Genomic DNA, 20,658 nt, shown 5'->3' with positions numbered 1-20,658 from the left:
TATTTATAAATATATATGTATGAAACAACTTTGCTTTCTGACTGACGGCGATAAAACAAATAAATGTATATAAAAGTAATAACTAAGCACAGCCTTCAGTGATGTAACATTCTACAAATAAATAGGCTACCTATCTATAAACTTTTATTGAACAAAGCAAAACTATCAAAGCCATCATAAGTAAAACTCAAATACAAACTGGCGCAAAACCGCTTATGTGCATCCAAAATGATGTGCATTCAAGTGTTTATAGCTGTTAAGTTATTTTTAAGCCAATAAAAAGAATATGTACACACATACTTGGGTGTCGTGGCAGTGATAAATTTAAAAGATGAAACTTTTTAGAGTTTTACCGTACTACTGACTCTGTTAGCACACTAAATGAATAGTTGATTGTTGGTCGGCCAGTCAACCATCCTGAAACTTACCAATTGTGTGTGGAGTAAAATATTAAAACAGCAGGGATGCAGCTGTCAGGTGCATTTCTGTGTGTGTATGTGTGCTAATGAGTGTGTTGATAACCTGAGAACAGTCCGACAGTGAGTCACTGTAACACAGCCTGTGTCACTGGAGACTGTTTTGACTCCAGTCACTGAGATGTGTGTGTTGTTCGTCTTTGCAGGTCAGCCGAATACTCTACAGCTTTGCAACAGCTTTCCGCCGATCAGCCAATAAAGCACCGCTCGCAGCCAAGGCTCCGCCCCTTACGCCAGACAGCGACGTCTTCACCTTCACCGTCAGCCTGGAGATCAAAGAGGATGATGGGAAGGGCACATTTAGGTGAATCACTTTGCTTCTCTCCTTCCATTGAAGTTGATTCAGTTCTCCCACACATATCAGCGTTTAACCCCAGAGGTCTCGTCTCTAACTGAATAATTCAATTAGGTGTTTTTTTCTGGTATCCAGCCTGAGGAAGTCATCTGCCCGGTTTTATGAGGGAAATGATAAAAATAGCTAAATCTGCAGTTCCTCCACCTCTTCCTTCGTCTTGGTCTCTTTATCAGAAGTGTCGACACATGCTTCCTGTCATTTATCATCCCTTACATCTTCGTCTCATTCATCCGCTCTGGGCTCTGTTAACACAGACCTGCACTGGAAAGCACTGGAAAGATCTCACTTCAAGGGAAACATATGCTTTGTTGACTTGTTGACATGCAACTGTAAAAAAAAGCATTGTTCAATGTAACCAGCACTGACATAAAGAACAACACCACAGCTCCCTATTATATTTTTAATATTGATTTTAATATTATTATTAATATTCTTTTATTGATTAATTAGATGTATATTATTTAAATTAAAATTATAATGATAAAATTACAGTTAAATAATAATTAGAGCTATTTGTAAATCTTTTAGCAGCCTATATGCAGTGTGTTTATACTGGGTTTTTAATGCTGCACAGAAAAGGCACAGAAAAAGACAGAAAAGTATTTAAGGAAAGGGCTAAAGTGCCCAAAATAACCGCACTGTCTCCATCAGCCTGAACTTGATGCTCCAGAGAGACTGTCCCTGTTATAAATGGACTGTAAGTCACTTTGGATAAAAACAACAGGAAAAAATGACAAAATTACCTTGAAAGGTAATTTTGGATGCAAGAGATGCGCATTCATTTTGACAGATTTTGTTTTAGTCTTAGCTTTTTTTTGCTCCTTTTTAAAAAAAAAAGCCTTTATATATAGCATAAATGTGCATATATTTTGTTTCCACAAAAATATAAAGCAGCACAACTGTTTTCAGCATAGATGATAATCAGAAATGTTTTATGCGCAGTAAATCAGCATGTTAGAATGATTTCTGAAGGATCATATGACACTGAAGACTGGAGTAATGATGCTGAAAATTCAGCTACGCATCACAGCAATAAAAAACATCTTAAAATACAGTCAAACCATAATTTATTCAGACACCTTCAACATTTCACACATTCTCACAGTTTATTCGCTATAGTTTAGAAAATGGTAATAAAATATGACAAGAACTCAGAGTATCCTCACTTACTTAAAGGGGTCCTATTATGCTTTTTCACTTTTTCAACTTTAGTTAGTCTGTAATGTTGCTGTTTGAGCATAAAAAAGATCTGCAAAGTTACAACAACCTGGTATGAGAGCCTGTTCTAGTACACCCCCAAAACAAAATCAAGACTTTGTAAAAGAGCATAATAGGACCCCTTTAAATCAACTATAGTGTCCTGCACCCACTAATAAAAAAATATCAAAAATTATATCTGGTGTCTGAATAATTTTTGGTTTGACTGTATATTCAAATAGAAAACTGTTAAAATATTTCACAATATTACTATTTTTACTGTATTTTTGGTCAAATAAATGTAGCTTTGGTGAGCAGAAGAGACTTTTTTCTTTTTTCTTTTTCTTACCAGCCTCAAACATTTGAACAGTAGTGTGTTATTTGACTAACGAGTCATCAAATTTTGTAATCATAATATTATTTACAATGCTAATAAAAACATAAATCACCTTTTGACCACAATGTCACACTCACAATTTTAAACGCCAACAAAAAATGTACTTGACGGTAAACAATTTCGTTTTGAATTGTTGATTTACGCCAAGCTTTTACTTTCAATTTCTGGTTATTTAATACTAAAAAATGTTTTACTACAGTAATGAGCATCTAATAAGAAGCTGTAAAATTTGGAGACGCATTGCAGTAATAATAATTTAGGGGGAAAATATGCTTTATTGTCATCAAAATAAGAACTCAATCTTTTCATTTCGAGGTACATGGACCCAAGCAAGCATTTGAAAACTTTCTTTGTGACCAACAGTGCCGTATCAAAAGACAAGGACAGACAGAGCTTCAAACTGCGGCCAGGCATGGTCAAAAAGATTGTGATCTACGTCCAGCAGACATCCAACAACGAGCTGGCCATCGAGAGGTACGTGCTTTCCGCAGTGACATCCAGAAGAGCCTCGCGTATCCCTTAACAACCAATAATTCATTCATTAATGATAAACATGCGCTGAATTATGTGTTTTCTGTGCTTAAGTGTTCCTCTCGGGCCATGAGAACATGTAGGATGGTTTTTCTCTGTGCTGACTGATGTTGTGTTGAACTGAAGCCAACCCTGCCTGAATGCACAGCTGTGCTTTTCTGTTTATGGATGTGCTCTCAGGCTCCGCACCCGCAGATTGGGTGTGCGAATATGCAGTGTAACAGCTGATATGTGGAGTTCCGTATGTGTGGTTCTGATCCAGTCAGGAAAATGTTTGTGTTTCAGGTGTTTTGGTCTGCTTTTGAGCCCGGGCAAGAACGTAAAGAACAGTGATATGCACCTGCTCGACCTGGTAGGTTGTGTAACATACCTGCATCTCTAGTTTTGGATTAACTCCACTTATCCGTCCCTCTCCACTACCCTTACTTTTACTCGATCAATCAGTTCGTTTATAAAACAAATTACTTTATAAAATGAATTTTTTTATCATGCTTTTTTAGTATCCCAAATTTGAATGAAAATCTGATCACAATGGAGATCAAATATATGCAGAAATCTAGAAAGGGGTTCAAAAACTTTCTAGCACCACTCTGTAAAAAATATATAGTTAAATTTACAGTAAAAACCAGCAGCCAGAAATTCACTGTAAAAATACTGTGACAGTTTCTCAGGCATGTTGGTGCCTGTATGTTTTAAAACTACCAAAAATCTAGCAAAATCTACTATATAAAGACAAAAGACTGTCAGGGTAACAAACTAAAAATAAAACGTAAAAAACTGAAAATGTAACATAAAACGTTTACATTTACATTAGTCATAAAAAAAAACTTTTATAAAATGTAGTCATATTTTGGGACTTTTTGGAATGTTCTTTTACTGTTTTTCACCATTAAATAATACCATAAATTATATAGTTTTTTGCAAAAACCATACATTTAACAATATTTTACAGCAAAACTACACATATTGTTCTATGCTACAGTAACTAATAGTTAACACAGTTAACCAGGTAACGGGTTTTCACTGTGATAGTTTCACAGCTATATTTTAGCTGATAGAGGAAATTACAAAGAAATGATAGTTAATTAACATTTAAAAAATGACATGTTGAAATATTTTCTAACGTGTACAAATTTTTGTTGAAAGCAGCTAAATGTCTGCAACCAAAATAGTGTATCAAGTTCAAGGCTCTGACTTAATCTGTAGACTTTTCCTTGCATATCCTTCGCTGATTTTAAGGAAAGTCTGCAGAATTCTGTATTTGTAGAATTTTATCAATCCATTTCTGTGGAAATTTGCATATCTTTATGTGGCCAGTGACTGGGAAATCTGGCGTTAGTGTCAAGCAAGGATGCAACAAAAGGACAAACAGAAAACAACATTCTTTTTTAAAAGGTAAAATGTGCCTGTAGCTACAAAACTAAACTGTGTAACATTCATATTAACACACAGTTCTGAAAGCACTTTTGCTTGGCCCATGTGATGATGTTGTCATGAGTCTGGAAGTGTTGTCCTTCATCCAATTAGTTCTGCAGACAATGCCAACTATCAGCAGTTCGGATTTTGGCCGGGACTGTCCCCCATTGCTTAATTTACCATGAGTGAATCAAAGCCCCAAAGATTATGTTTGACTTTATTTCTGTTTTATCCTCTCTTTCTCTTGGCTCTCCTCATCTGCCCTCCGCCCATCTGTTAGGAATCAATGGGCAAGAGTTCTGATGGGAAGTCTTACATCATCACAGGGAGCTGGAATCCCAACACTCCTCAGTTTCAGGCCGTGAATGAGGAGACGCCCAAAGGTACAGAACCAGACACATGCTGTGTTCCAAATCATTGTCTGAAGTCTTCTGATGCTGATTTTCTGGAATATTGTTATTTACACCATGAGAGATCTGGAGAAGCTGCATTTAGCCGTTGTGCTTAAAAGATCTGGAACATTCTTCCAACTGATATTAGACAGTCTCTAAACATTCAGATTTTCCAAACTTTACATACAAATAAAATGCATTTTTATTTAATAATAATAATAATATTTGAATTACCAAAGGTGTTATTATTATTATTATTAAATTATACCATGGTCTGTCTGAATACTCGATTCTGATTGGCTGGCAGATATGCATTAAAACAGTTTAATGCACAGGCAGTTCCAAGTCAGTTTCATCACTGTTCTATATCAATGCGCTGCTTTAATTGATGCACACACACAGTGAGAGGGAGAGAGGTCTGATATCGCAGATCGCGCTGCGCACACACAGAAACGAATTGTCAGCGCTGCTCCGTGACTTTTATTAATAAAATACCCTAGATACTAGATTGCTACATTATATTTCTCAAAAATCATTCAAATAAATTTCATCTCAGTGTCTGATTTGAAGTGGGCAGAATGCTAAATCTAACGAGCTGTAGGCTAACTGATGAAAATAACCGTCATTTTTACCCTTCCAGTTAAATATTGCACTGCAAACATCATAAACAGCTTTAAGTTGTCAATGCTGGCAAATAACCATGGTATAAGCGGGATAATGCATGGCTAGCTGTGCATGAAAAGATTTTAATGCACTTCACGGAGGCTTCGCTTTGCGTCGGGTGGTTCTTGGCCTCCACGTCGTGCATTAAAATCAGTTAATGCACAGCTAGCAGTGCATTATCCCGTTTATACCATGGTTATTTGCCAGCATTGACAACTTAAAGCTGTTTATGATGTTTGCAGCGCAATATTTAACCGGAAGGCTAGCCGTGCATTATCCCTTACTTATTTAATAATAATTAATTTTAATACTTAATAATTATCATTTTATAGTTTATTATTATAACAACAACATTAATAATATTAATAATAATTAGAATATTTTTAACAATTAGTTTTTTCCTAATGTTTCAAGTGCTTTTTTAACTGGATTTTATGTATGAAATGTGCTACAAAATAAATAAATAAAAACTCTTATTTTTATTATTATTGTATATACATTTTTAAAGAGTTTCCCTGATTTTCGAAGTACTTTGATGTGGATTTGATGTATTAAATGTGCTATACAAATAAAATAGTTATTATTATCATTTTGTAATAATAATAACAACAACAACAGTAATATTAATTATTTAAAAATTTTCCCCTGATGTTTGAGGTACTTTGTTCGAGATCCGATATATGATGTACTATACAAATAAAATCTATTTTTATTTAATAATTCTTCTTTTTCTTAGCCAAACTTGGAAATCAAGAAATGATTGTGAATGACATGAAGCATTAACTCCACTAATATGAGTATGTTTTGATGACCTCTATGAACGTCTGCTGCTCTTTAACCTGTGTGACACAGATAAGTTCATGTACATGACGACGGCGGTGGACCTGGTGATCACGGAGGTGGAGGAGCCTGTGCGCTTCCTGCTGGAGACGCGGGTTCGGGTGTGCTCACCCAACGAGAGGCTCTTCTGGCCCTTCAGCAAACGCAGTTACACCGAGACCTTCTATCTCAAGCTCAGACCGGTGAGGACGAGCTCGGTGCACTGCCTGACATTTTACAGGACTTGATTTGTTAGAGATCCAAAAGTCTGTGCCTCAAAATCCTCCTGTTTTGGCCGCAATGTCACATTTTCGCTTTCAACATTTTGAGACAGCATTCACATGCGAAGTTTGTAGCTCGCTAGGTTTTGAGACAAGAGCATAACATGAACAAGCATGTGGGGACAGTCTTTAAAAGAAATGAGTGTTTGACGGTGCCTGCACTCTGCTCCCAGATGGAGAACACGGAGAGGAAGAGTAACTCAGACACGCTGTATGAAGTGGTGAGTTTAGAGAGCGAGACCGAGAGAGAGAGGAGGAAGACCACAGCGAGCCCCGGCATCCTGTCGTGCGGCTCTCACGGCTCTATGGTGCCCTCGCCTCCAGAGGATGATGAGGAGGAAGGTGAGCGGCCCTCAGCTCTCTTTCATATCACCATGTACATGACTTCAGGAGTGGTTCTTTTAAGGTCCTCCAGGAATTCATGTGTTTTAGCACAACTATGTGGAGATTTTTGAGATATTATATAGATGCTGGTAACATCTCATTCTTTCTCTCTTTCTCTCTCACTATCCTTTCAGACAATGACGAGCCATTATTGAGTGGATCTGGAGACGTGTCTAAGGAATGTGGCGAAAAAATTCTGGAAACTTGGGGAGATTTACTGTCTAAATGGTGAGTGCTTTGAAAACAAGTGGAAATGAAGGCGCAGGGTTTTAACCAGAAAAGTGTTGTTATTAAATATATTATTACATTTGATGTATTCGTAGTTTTGCCATAAATTGAAAATAAACACCAACACAATAGTGCTAATTGATATCATGAATCTTTACTGAATATGTGAATTAGCCATTCAGAGAGAAAAAAAAAACTCACTCTCTTTTTTTTTTTTTTCAAATGATTTGAGCTACTATAAACAGGAAGTTACATCATAAAGCAGCCTCTCATAGCCACTGCAAGAAGAAAGCTGGCAACTCTTTGTTTACAAGAGTAATGTGATTACCTAGCCTAAGATTATGTGCAAGGCATTAAAGTCATTTTTCTTGGCTGGTAAGTAGCATATAAATTCAATGAGGCTGAATTTATTTCATGATAAATACAATAAAAACAGTAATATTTAGAAATATTATTACAATTACAACTGTTTTCTATGTGAATATATTTTAAAATCTAATTTATTTCTGTGACCAAAGCTGAATTTTCAGCATCATTACTCCAGTCTTCAGTGTCACATGATCCTTCAGAAATCAGTCTAATATGCTGCTTTGCTGTGCATAAAACATTTCTGATTATAAATAATGTTGAAAACAGTTGTGATGCTTAATATTTTTGTGGAAACCTTAAAACCGTGATTTTTGATGTACTTGCATTTATTTGAAATAGAAATCTTTTGTAACATTATAAATGTTTTTGCTGCCACTTTGGATCAATTTAATGCAGGGGTCTCCAAACTCGTTCCTGGAGGGCCGGTGTCCTGCAGAGTTTAGATCCAACCCTGATCAAACACACCTGAACCAGCTAATTAAGCTCTTACTAGGCATACTAGAAACCTCCCGGCAGGTGTGTTGAGAGCTAAAGAGTTGGAGCTAAAGAGTTGGAGCTAAACTGCAGGACACCGGCCCTCCAGGACCGAGATTAATGCATCCTTATTTACTCTCATTTGGTGCATTTGTAGAGTCTTAATTTTAGACCGTGACAAGCTACAGGTGTAAATTTATGCAGCTTTTTGCAGGAAAAATTCGACTTTGAGCCGCAGGACTGTTGTTAACGAGCCGTGGGTTGGATACAATCTTGTGCAGATTCCTGTAGAGATGAATTGTTGCACATTTAGATTAGAGGTTGTCTTGTCCGCCTCTTTCTTCCTGACACTGCTGAACTGCTGCTGTATGCCTTTCTATGCAGGGAAGCACTAAAAAACATGCCAAAAATCAAGAGCTTCCCGTCCCACACATTCTTTTTTCTATCTCCCACCAAAAAATATCTCCCCACACACACACACACACACACACACACACCATTTCTAATTCAAGAACTCATTCATGTTAGGGAAATGGGAGAGATATTTTAATGTGGAGCATTAGAAGAGAGGGCTGGAGAGACTGGGGGGGATGGGAAAATGGTCAAATTCAGATAAGGGTCTTATTAAGATTATTTCCCGCTCCCATTACTCTTATTGTTGTTAATCAAAACCTCGAGATGAATTCAATTAAAAATCCCAGGAATTTAATTACAGGCTTGCGACTGTCTCTGCACCCTGAAGAACACAGCTGTGTCTTTGTGTGTGTTGTGCTAGCATCTGCATCTAGTCTCTAGTTTTCCTCCTCTTTAAACCCTTGGCTTTCCTTGTTCGGAAGCTGAGATTTTCCGTTGGTCTGTTGTTAAATTAAATGACTTAATGTGCTGTGTATTGAAGACCCTTGATTTAAAGACTAAGCATTTTTCAAACCGTTTGAACTTTTTAACTCTAGTTTTTGTTAATATTTTAGTAGTTGCTTTTGGCTCTGTAAGCGTCCTTCGTAATTGAGTTCATGCTGAGTAATCGACACGTGTGAACATCCCCTCTGGTGTTCTTACAGCAAACCGCTATGATTCCTTCTTTTCTTCGCAAAATGGACAATTAATATGAAAACTACAGGCAGAGGAATCACACGTGTGTGAAGCTGATAATGTAACCTAGACACTTACAAATCGGGCCAAAACAGGGGTACTAGAGAGTTTATGGGACGTTTGAGAAGAGAATATGATTTTACAGTGTATTTTTGGGCTGTCAAAGTTAACATGCTTACAATATATTTTACTTTATATATTACAAAAAATGCTTAAATTATATATTTAAAATATTACTGAATGAATCTGCCTTGAAACTATTTTTAAAAATATTTTGTTCATTATTTGGTAATATTTATATAAATTTAATAATTTAATATATATTAATATATAAATTATAATTTTTAAATTGAAAACATTTTTCTTAAAGTTTATGTTAGTGTATAGAAAAATATATGTTGTCCTCTGAATAGATTAATATTATATAAATAAAAGTACATTTTTCCAAATAAAATTATAATGTTTACTTCGACTTTAATTGACAGTGACTATTAAAAAAATGTAATTGTAGAAATAACTACATTCAAAAGTTTGGGGTCAGTAAGACTTTTTTTTTTTAAGAAATGAAGACTTTTTTTCCCAGCAAAAATGCATTTAATTGATCAAAAGTGACAGTAAAGACATTTTTAATGTTGCAAAATATTTCTATTTCAAATAAATGCTGATCTTTTCTATTCATGAAAGAATCCTGAAAAAAATGTAGGATGTTATCCACAAAATTATGAAGCTCTTCTTAAAATGAAGACTCTACAAATGCACCAAATGAGAGTAAATAAGGATGCATTAATCTCGGTCCTGGAGGGCCGGTGTCCTGCAGAGTTTAGCTCCAACTTACCTCAACATACCTGCCGGGAGGTGAATGATTTCTGAAGGATCATGTGACCCTGAAGACTGGAGTAATGATGCTGAAAATTCAGCTTTGGTCACAGGAAAAAATTACGTCTTACAGTATATTCACATAGAAAACAGTTATTTTAAATTGTAATAATATTTCACAATTTTACTCTATTTTTGATTAGTGTAAATGACTTCTTTTAAACATATTTTACCAACCCTATGCATGAAAATCTACAGATGGCTTTATTTATTTGGAGCAGGGTCCCTCACAAGGGGATCATCAAGGATCCTGAGGATCCTTGTCCAAGGGGGAAGTCGTGGCCTAATGGTTAGAGAGTCGGACTCGTAAGCCAAAGGTTGCGGGTTCGAGTCGAGTCTCAGGTCCAGCAGGGATTGTACGTGGGGGGAGTGAATGTACAGCGCTCTCTCCCACCTTCAATACCACGACTGAGGTGCCCTTGAGCAAGGCACCGAACCCCCAACTGTTCCCCGTGCGCCGCAGCAAAAAAATGGCTGCCCACTGCTCCGGGTGTGTGTTCACAGTGTGTGTGTGTTCACTGCTGTGTGTGTGCACTTTGGATGGGATAGATGCAGAGCACTAATTCCGAGTATGGGTCACCATACTTGGCCACATGTCACGTCACTTTCACTTTCACACTTTCACTTTCACTTTTCAAAAGTTCAAGTTATTTAAATGCACACAAATTTCACACACATGGCATTTGTGAATAAAATCTCTGTATTTTTGATGAATAGGTAAAATAAGTGACTCTACAGCGGCTGGAGCCCTTGTTGTTTGATGTTAGCGCTTCCTGGTTCAAGAACATTGGGTTTAAGGGGCCAGTGCATATTGCATTAATAAACACATTTGCTATTTCCTATGACAAAAAACTGACTCTGCAGACTTTGTATTTGCAAAACACATGTCTCATGCTTTTGACAGTATAATGTCATGTCATAAAAAGAGACGTGGTGCACTGAGCAAAGTTCTTCTTATTGGAGGAAACCGTTTGCAGTAATAATCTCAATTGAGTTTGTCAGATTTGAGTGATTGGCAGGATATATCAGTGGTAAAAATCCCTGAGGGAAACGGTTTGTGAATATTACATCACAGTGGAATTATGCACTTTCTTTTTAATCAGGAAGGAAAATGGGCACAAGTGACATTTAAGACGTTCCATAAACAAATACAAATAAATGCTGGTAAACGTGCAGACCGCATTCAGAGATTATGCCTCTAGCAGATTAAGAGTGTTTTATATAAGCCTCTCCTTTAGTAAAAGGTCCTATGGAATAAATCACATACACAAAAGTCACTTTTATCTGTGTGGCAGGCTGAGTATCACTAATGCATACAGTGTATATTGTCTCGAGGAGGTCTTGTCCCGTCAAGCTTGCCCATATGATTATTATTGTAGTAAACTAAAACTGAAAATAAATTCAAACCATTACTATAAATAAAAAAATAAATAATAATAATAATTGTTACTTAATAAAATAAATGTTAAATAAAATAAAATAATGAAATAAAATAATATAAAATAAAAATAAATATAAAATGTAATAAAAATGTTTTATTTCAGCTAGTTGCCAAGGCAACATTTCTCCATTTCAAATTTGTATTTACTTTAACTTGATGTACTAAAATAACTAAAACTAAAACCAAAATAAAATGAACATATTAATAAAAACTACAGTATATAGACACACACAACTATAGTGGACCCCAGTATCTGTATTGAATGGACAAAAACATTTCAAAATATCTTCTTTTGTCTTCAGCAGAGTTGCTGTAATGCTACTCATTAATTCTATGTGAGCATTCAGTTTTGCAATTCTTGACACTTCTTGTTGTTTGTATATTGCCAGTCACGGCTCTGCATTGCTTTTGGCCATATTTATGAAAAAAGTGTAAAGGTACGGGCACACACAGGCAAAAAGGTCCATTGTCAATATTGTAGCCTTCTATGAAGCACAGCTCAATTTAAAGTCAATTTAAACCAAGCAGCCTTCCGTTGGTCAACGCGACTAACTTTAACTCAAAGCAAAATCTGCTCAGGGAAATCTTTCGCCCTCATGAGAAATGTCAAATCACATGTATTCCAATTGAAAGGACTGGATTTCACTTGTGAAATTTCGCAGAACGGTGATTGTGGCGCACCTGTGACAAAAGGTGGAAAGCATACAAATCACATTTATTTTGTGTTAAAATTAAGTTACAGATTCACAACAAATTAAAAAATGTCCTCATTGTTTCGCAGTGCAGACTCAACATGGTCTTAAAGGGATAATTCACCCAGAAATGAAAATTACCTCATGATTTTCTCACCCTCAAGCCATCCTAAGTGTATATGACTTACTTCTTTCAGACAAATACAATCGGAGTTATATTAAAAAAATGTCCTGGCTCTTCCAAGCTTTATAATGGCATTGAATGGGTGTTGAGCTTTTGAATCCCAAAAAAGTTCATCCATCCATCATAAAAAGTACTCTACACGGCTCCGGGGGGTTAATAAAGGCCTTCTGAAGCGAATCAATGCGTTTGTGTAAGAACAATATCCATATTTAAAATTTTATAAACCGCAATCTCTAGCTTCTGCTAACTGTCGTACGCGTGCTCACGAGAATCTCAACCCCCATTCACTGCAATTATAAAGCTTGGAAGAGCAAGGACATTTTTTAATATAACTCCGATTGTATTCGTCTGAAAGAAGAAAGTCATACACACCTAGAATGGCTTGAGGGTGAGTAAATCATGGGTAATTTTCATTTTTAGTGAACTGTCCCTTTAAATTGCAGTGCGGTAATTCATTTGTAACCATGAGTCCCTGTTGGTATTGTAATGTTTCATCAGGCATCTGAACCTGGCCGTGCGACCCAAACAGCTCCCGGCGCTAGTGCGCAATGGTGTTCCAGAGGCCTTGAGAGGGGAGGTGTGGCAGCTACTGGCCGGATGTCATAACAATGACCATCTGGTGGAGGAGTACCGTACACTCATCACTAAGGTTGGCGTACAGTTCCCACCCTCCATTTCAGTGCACCATTAGATCACATAAGGCAAAGCAAAGAATTGACTCTAATGCATCTTATAATGCATTATCAATGCTTTTGTTTGGTTGGATCAGAAGTTGTGAACATATATCTCAATGAATTATTCATCCAAATTATTTTTCAACCTCTAACCTTAAGTAGGTATTAGGCCTTGTGTCCGTGTTTTTTTTTCCCCTGAGACTATTTTTTCAGTTGTTTTCAATGGGAGTGCTGCATATGTAAAAACACCAGCAGCATGACAAGGCTCAAAGCGTCTATTTCACGCTAAGCACTGCACTTGGCGCAGAGAGTTAAAAAAGTGTTCAAATCTGAGGAAAATGCAGCACTTGTCACTGTCATTCAATCACAGTGAAGACGGGGCGGGACAAATGCCACAACGACACCATATCCTACTGAACAACAATAGAGGAGAAGTTAATATTGCTTCTCATGTAGTATTAATGTCTGTACCAGATGGGATCCACAGACTACCACAATACTGATATGGAAAGTAATGGTTAAAAAAACATTTCATTCATGATGCGTCTGCCACATTACTTCCACAGACATTCTGTATAATAGCAACCAAAGCGTCTCAACTGAAAAAAACTGTGCCTCTGAAGCGCTCTCAAACGCTCAATGCTATCTGTTTTGAGAAGAGCACATGGCCTTTTTTAACTGGCTAAAAATGGGCAATATGGCCCAAAAAATATCACAATAACATTTTTCATGGCTGTCGATATTGATAATTATCACAATAAATTTCAAATCTTTATTTCTTTAAAGTTTAAAGGCAGATTTTTGCTCCCAAGTGAAAGTTGTAGAAACTAGACTGTTAATTGTGGTTTTAAATAGGGATGCACGATATTGGATTTTTGCCGATATCCGATATGCCAATAATTTTCAACTCATTTTGGCCAATAGCCGATGCCGATACCAATATATAATTATTTTAAATTTTGGTTAGTTTTTAACAAGAACTTATTTGTTAGAATTAAATAAAAAATAATAAAGTTCTTTTATAATGACAGTACATTGAAGATTTGAAAATAATTATAAATAAACTATAAATTATCACTGCATTTTTTTTCAGAAAGATCCAATTCTCAGTTTAAATGCAGCGATCCAAAACAGTGAATCCAATCACTATTCAGGCAAAACTTTGCTTCAAGAATGAGCCACAATACTGACGTGATCTAATCGCTAGCACACCCTGAGCACATGTGAGTTAATGTATTCCTCTTATCGGCAAGACATATCGGCATAATTTTTCATATCGGGTCGATGCCGACATTTACATTTAAAGCCATTATCGGCCAATTCCGATATTGGTCCGATAATGCATTCCTAGTTTTAAACTACTCTAAATGACAAAAATGTTTACACTTTTCCAGTAATTTTTCCTTAACAAAATAAATATCTTAATAGAAATATTAATTTCTTAGTTTCTGCATTAATATTGTTTCAAATCATGAAACAGGTTTGAATAAAAAATAATAAAGTTCTTTTATAATGACAGTACATTGAAGATTTGAAAATAATTATAAATAAACTATAAATTATCACTGCATTTTTTTTCAGAAAGATCCAGTGGTAACCTTAACATTTTATTTTATGATTTAACATTTGTAAATGGTGTAAATCAAAAGACGAATTCTGAAAATATTTTAGAGCTCATAATTTGTTTAAAAAATTGTTTCTGCATTAATATTGTTTCAAATCATGAAACAGGTTTGTGTTGCCTGACTTTGATGATGCGTATGATGCAGCACAGTTTGTCCGTGTTATGCAGTTCAAATGAGTAACGCTGTTTCGTTCCGCTTCTGGAGCATAAACATTATATCGAACTCTTGTTATCGTTTTATTGAGGAAAATTATATCTCTAATTATCGTTATTGTTTTATCGCCCAGCCCTGACACATGGCCTTAAAGGGATAGTTCACCCCAAAATTTAAAATTTCTGTTAACTAACTTCTGTTAATTTACTCACCCAAGATGTAGGTGACTTTTTTTTCTTCATTAGAACAGTAAAGAAGATTTTTAGCTGAAACTGTCGTCCTTGGTGGTTCATAAAATGCAAGTCAATGGCTACAGTCACTTTAAGAGTAAAAAAAAGCATATCAGGCAACACAGAATTAATACGTGTGGCTCCTGACGATATATTGAGGCCTTATGACGCTAGTAATCCATAGTCTCAGGCAAACAGTTCAAGCCTGCACAGATCTACAAGTTACTCAATCAGAACTCTTGATTTTGCTGTATATATGAATGATACTCAAACACCAGCTTGTTGAGGAGAGATGTTCTGTTGTCTGACTTTTGATTTTTGGTTGAGAATAAATGCGATGATTAAATTACTGTCAGAAAGTACATTGTAATAAATGGTATGAGCAGGTAAAGAACGTGCATGTCTTTGTGTATTCGCAGTATGCTGATTATGTACAGAAATATTCCAGTAGCAACGTCTTTTTCTGAATAAAGGCTGAAACAGAATATGGAGCTTTTAGGAGGAGTTTGCCACTTTATTAGACTGATATGTAGTCCAGAGGACACAGGAAATTTTGGAGAGGATAGGGATGGGATCAGGGCATGTTACAAGCCAGACTCGAACCTTACCCAAAATGAACACCACAGCTCAATGCATCATGGCTCCAACAAGCTTGTCAAGTATTTTTTCACAACTCTCTTCACAGTACAATTTTCAGCATTAAATTTAGTGCATATTTTTGCTTAATGTGACCAACAAATGCCCATTCAGATATGAAAGGCCATCTTTCAAGATTCTAAAGAATTTGGTTTGGACGTCAAAACAGCATTTCTTGGAAAAGGCTATAATTATGTCTCCACTGTACAAGGCAGGAGAGAGTACACATGACACGCTATCATAATACTCTGCATTACTCTGTTTGGATAGAGACGGCCTAGAGTTCCTGAGAGCCGCTCGATAGTCAAGTAATGGCAGAAGCATTTTAGCAGTAGCATTGGATTGCTAATGGCTAAGTAAAGTGTATTAGAAAGCAGGACTCGAGTAAGTTGTTTTCTTTCTCAGACCTCATTGTCTCTTCAGAGCCTGGACATGTAAATGTAAAGACATTTTTTTTTTTTATGAATCCATGCAAATGTTAGTCTACAACACTTTTGTGTTTGTGTGTTGTGAACTTTCAGTTTTGTAACTTGGTGCTTTTCATTCTGGAGTGCTGATTCTGAGCATCCTTCACATTAGAGAACATACATAAACCAGCAGCAGCATCATATATTCACTATACCTTCCCGTTTAGCAATTCTGCGTGCAAACTCTGTCGGTGCATGTTTTAGTCATGCTACTTGACCCCATGTTTTAACCCGAGGGAGGCATGTCAATGTACTGTATCTTGTCTGTCATTTCACCATGTCCCCAAGGTTCCTAACAGTGGTTGGGCTATTTTCATGAGAAAAAGAGCTTTTACTGTGCTGAAGTCTCGGCCTTTTCCCAAACAAACATTCAAGAGCACTATTCTCAGAAATCTGTGAGCCAGTAGTCTGTTCCATTTGTGCCTTAATGTGATTTGTCTCTAATGCGAAAGCTGGTTGTCCCTCGTTAAAAACTTGTTCTTCACTGCACTTCACAACGTTCATTATGGCTTCCTTTATCCTGTGCGACTAGAAAAAGCTTGAACTTCACCCATTGGGCGTAAGTCAAGGGACGTTCACTCCGGCAGTGAATGGAAACGTTTATGTGGAAAATTTACCATCAGAAGTTTATCTGGAAAATAACGGTGATCATTTTCCTTTCCAGAAATCCATAGAGAATATTGCATACTAAAATGAAATGAAAATTACTGTTTTCACGTCATCTGCCAGTTTTAATTTTTTTTGCAGCAGCAGGTGTAGTCTATATTATTGTATGATATTATGTAAAAATATTTGTGATGCCCAATATATTGGTACCATATTGGTGATTTTATTGATTGATTGATTTAAATGTATTTTTTTAATTGACTGATATTAAATATTTACATACTAAGTATATTGAATACTTACTTTCACATTACCTTTGCCATTGTCTAGCACTTATTCAGAGTTCATTTTTAATAACAATAATAATTTAATAACATTGTTAAATGTCTTTAGAAGAGATCTGTCTTTCATACTCTGATACATTGATGTGCTGGCTAATTTTACTTATAGAGATTATTGCTTTTAATTTAGGGTCTTTTTATACAAAATTGTAACTTAATAATAAAAAAAAAAAATTAACACATTTATTGGTCTTAACGTCAAAGTGAATATAGGGTTATCGCTATCTGCCTGAATTTCAATATTGGTGCATCTCTAATTAAAATAAATTAAATAATTATTAAATCAATTAAAAATACAGTAAATATGGCTGGTGAGAAATATTTAATGCTGGTAATTGGCATTTGTCGCAAAAACTTAATTTTGGACTGCTATGTGGACTTTAATAACACTAAGGTTGATGATACACGGGGCAACTTTTTGAGCAATGTTGCGGTCAATGGGCAACCAGGTGAGACACAGGGCCCACGACCGATCTAAAGTATCCAGATAGAAATGTGTTACCCATTCTCAATGGGAAAGCAACATTGCTTAAAAAAAGTTGCCCGGCAAAATTACTCAAAAAGTTGCCCCGTGTATCATCAGCCTAACAGGTTAGTTTTCCTGAAACATGCATTGAACAGCTGTATCTAGAGCTTGCTAGTTAGGCTACATGCTCACAGTGATTTCACTGGGCACGGCCATGTCAGCTGTCATTATGCAAAGAAAACATCCCACAGCACTGAGGTCCCAGGTGGCTACAAGATGTTCCTCTCTCCCACCCACCTAAAGTCCAAATAAACTAAATGTACACACTGAGTGTGTGTGAGATTGTTAGGACAACAGCCATGCTGAGCAGCTCCTGCATGTATAGGTTTGTTTCTCAAGCCATACCATGCTAAACAAACCCACTTTTGTATCACTAAAGTCCTTCTAAAGAAGAGAACTCTGCCAAAATTTAAACTTGTTCCTTTTCCGCTGTTCATCAATGTTATGTCAAAGTTTTGTATGTCTTGTACACAAAGTTTCATTACATGAAAACAGAACAGTATGGCGTAACAGTAAATAATATCCATGAAAATTTCCTGATCCAACACTGGCAACGCTGAAGACCAGCATGTGTTTATGTAGTGATCCAGAGTTATCATTTGTGTTTAGGAAGAATTGGTCATGACAAGAGCAGGTTTTACCAGTTCTTGTGACACATCGAGTTGAATGAATACTGTGAATACTCAAAGATTTCTTTGTTCAAGAGTTAGGAAAAAATCGCTTGTAAAAAAAAAAGGATGGTTTGCAGTTTTCTCTGGATGGTCAAATCCACAGTGTAGTACCAATTAAGTGAAGAGAACTATACTTAGAAGCCATCACCAACTTCCTAGAAATAATCTGGATTTTATATGATATTTTATATGCCATTAATGGGTTATAGCCTATCCTAAAACTTTTCCCATCTGTCTAGAAGAGCATGCAACTTTGGATTGGTTACATTATCTATGTCATACTCAAAACTGAGTGCTTTATCAAGCAAAACTCTTTAAACTCCACTTCAACAGAATACAAATAATATCTTGCTTTTTTGCCATTCAGATTTTCTTAAATTTTACATTTTTAAAATGTAAAAATATAATTTAAATAATTATATTAAATGAATAATAAAGCATTATTGTTTTAAAAAAAAAGTTAACATGTATTATTTATTGTATACTAGCATTTTATTTAATCTTCTCATGAAAAACAATTTTTACATGCACTGTGTTGTTTTTAGTTTTTCCTTACACGTTCTATTATGAGAAGAGATTATACAAGACAGACCTGACTGTAACCTTCACTAAGCTGACTCAAAGATAGCCTTTAGAGTGAAGCCTGGATTGTTTCCACTCATCTAGTTATCACAGACCTGCACTTTTCAACGTCTGCCCTCCTAGAGCTCTAGACTCTGATAGAAGAGGGCTAAAATGATCCTGCGTAGGCTTGTTCCTCTCATATTGCGTAATTAGTAATTAATTTGTTTTCTTAACCTTATAGCCAATTCAGAAGCTGCAGCTGACGCTAATGTTTTTTCAATAATGACAGACGTTGAACCAGGAAAGTTGTGAACTTTTTTTTTTTTGTAACACAACAAATGCTCTCTATGTTCCTTATGATTTGCTTTGTACGTGCGTGTTTGTGGTTGATGCCTGGGAACCATGGTGATTCATTTCTTAAAAGCATCGCACAAAGAATAGCCATGCTCTCAGAGTTTTGCCATTGTGTTTAATTCAATGGAGGCATTGACAGCCCACATTTCTATTTTGGGTTGTTATCACGGAACTGGCAGGCTGCTCTATAGTTCAACGCTTACGGCAAGTTAAGCAACAAAGGGACATTGATGAAACAGTCTGTCTCCGCTTCCAATAAACATTTTAGTGAGAAATATAGAATTTTCAGATTGTTTTGAGAGATAGACCTCTCTCTGATATTTTTGGGCCAAATGGCTGGATTACGACAAGTGTTGATTTTCACCAGGGCTGGGTCATAAATACAGGACACGTCTTAACACCAGGACTTGAGTGATGACAAGTTCGATTTAGTTTTACTGAGCGCCTTCACCTTTTCCACAGTATTACTCAAGTACTACCACTCTTTCTAACCCCAATTTTTTTTCAATTATTTACACTTGTTGCCATGGAAGTGACTGGTACAGTACCAGTACTATTAAAATGTGAGGTTTATAAAAATGACAGATGGTTGGGTGTGAAATTAGTCAAAAGATGATGTTTGGAAAAATGTCTCAGTGTTGTTTTTGTCCATACAATGAAAGTCATTGGGGTCCTATGTTGTTTTGGGGTACTGGTGCTCATTGTATGGACAAAAACACTTGAAACACTCTTCAGAATATCTTCTTTTGTGTGCCACTGAAGAATGTAAAAGGTTTGGAATGGCATGAGGTTGAGTAAATGATGACAGAACTTTATTACTTTAGGGAAAGGTTAGGGATTTGAACAAAAACTACTTTAAGCATAAGCAAAGGTAATAGTGATGGTTAATTTTGCAGGCCGGCTAAGGTAGATCAGCTTTAAGTTGGTTCGAACATGCTTTAAACCAATGGTTCCCGTTTGTTCCTGGAGCCCCACCAACACTGCACATTTTACATGTCTCCGTTATCAAACTCACTTGATTCAGGTCCTGAAATGGGACAAATTTGGGACAATGGCCAAAAAATGGGACAATGGAACATGCAAAATGTGCAGTGTTGGTGGGGCTCCAGGAATGTGGTTTGGAATGGGAACCATTGGTTTAAAGCATGTTCGGACCAACTTGGTTGGGAACTGCTGCTTTAAAGGGGTCCTATTATGCTTTTTCACTTTTTCAACTTTAGTTAGTCTGTAATGTTGCTGTTTGAGCATAAAAAAGATCTGCGAAGTTACAAAGCTCAAAGTTCACTTCAAAGGGAGATATTTTATTTAACAGAAATCACTTTTCAAAAACTACAACGAACGACTCGTTTGGACTACAACGCATATTTTCCAGGATTTGTGATATCACAAATATCGACAAATGGGACGAGACCTGGTTGAGCTGCACTAGAGAAGGCAACAAGTGTTATCACTATGTCGGAGACACGCTAGCTTTCCCAAGGCAGACAAACTTAGAGTGGTTACAATCATCCGGGTTTAAATCGTGCTCAAATTGATTTGATTTTGAC

At 36.2% G+C, this 20,658-nt stretch overlaps 1 protein-coding gene across 2 annotated transcripts in view; it reads left to right on the top strand.

Moving 5' to 3' along the window:
- The window catches only part of LOC107713323 (rab GTPase-activating protein 1-like), a 104,521-nt gene that overhangs the window by 37,080 nt on the left and 46,783 nt on the right, over positions 1-20,658 (top strand). For both annotated transcript variants that reach the window (XM_016518796.1, XM_016518795.1), the window contains 8 exons: positions 623-780; positions 2,789-2,899; positions 3,242-3,308; positions 4,653-4,755; positions 6,280-6,449; positions 6,701-6,869; positions 7,046-7,139; positions 12,763-12,913. In XM_016518796.1, coding sequence (XP_016374282.1) covers positions 623-780; positions 2,789-2,899; positions 3,242-3,308; positions 4,653-4,755; positions 6,280-6,449; positions 6,701-6,869; positions 7,046-7,139; positions 12,763-12,913 — 1,023 coding nt within the window. The remainder of the gene's footprint in view (positions 1-622; positions 781-2,788; positions 2,900-3,241; positions 3,309-4,652; positions 4,756-6,279; positions 6,450-6,700; positions 6,870-7,045; positions 7,140-12,762; positions 12,914-20,658) is intronic.

The sequence above is a fragment of the Sinocyclocheilus rhinocerous genome, unplaced genomic scaffold (genome assembly GCF_001515625.1).
Source record: "Sinocyclocheilus rhinocerous isolate Xijiao unplaced genomic scaffold, SAMN03320098_v1.1 scaffold688, whole genome shotgun sequence".
NCBI classification, from domain to species: domain Eukaryota; kingdom Metazoa; phylum Chordata; class Actinopteri; order Cypriniformes; family Cyprinidae; genus Sinocyclocheilus; species Sinocyclocheilus rhinocerous.
The sequence above is the reverse complement of the archived record's forward strand: the minus strand, read 5'-3'. Positions and strand labels throughout refer to the sequence as shown.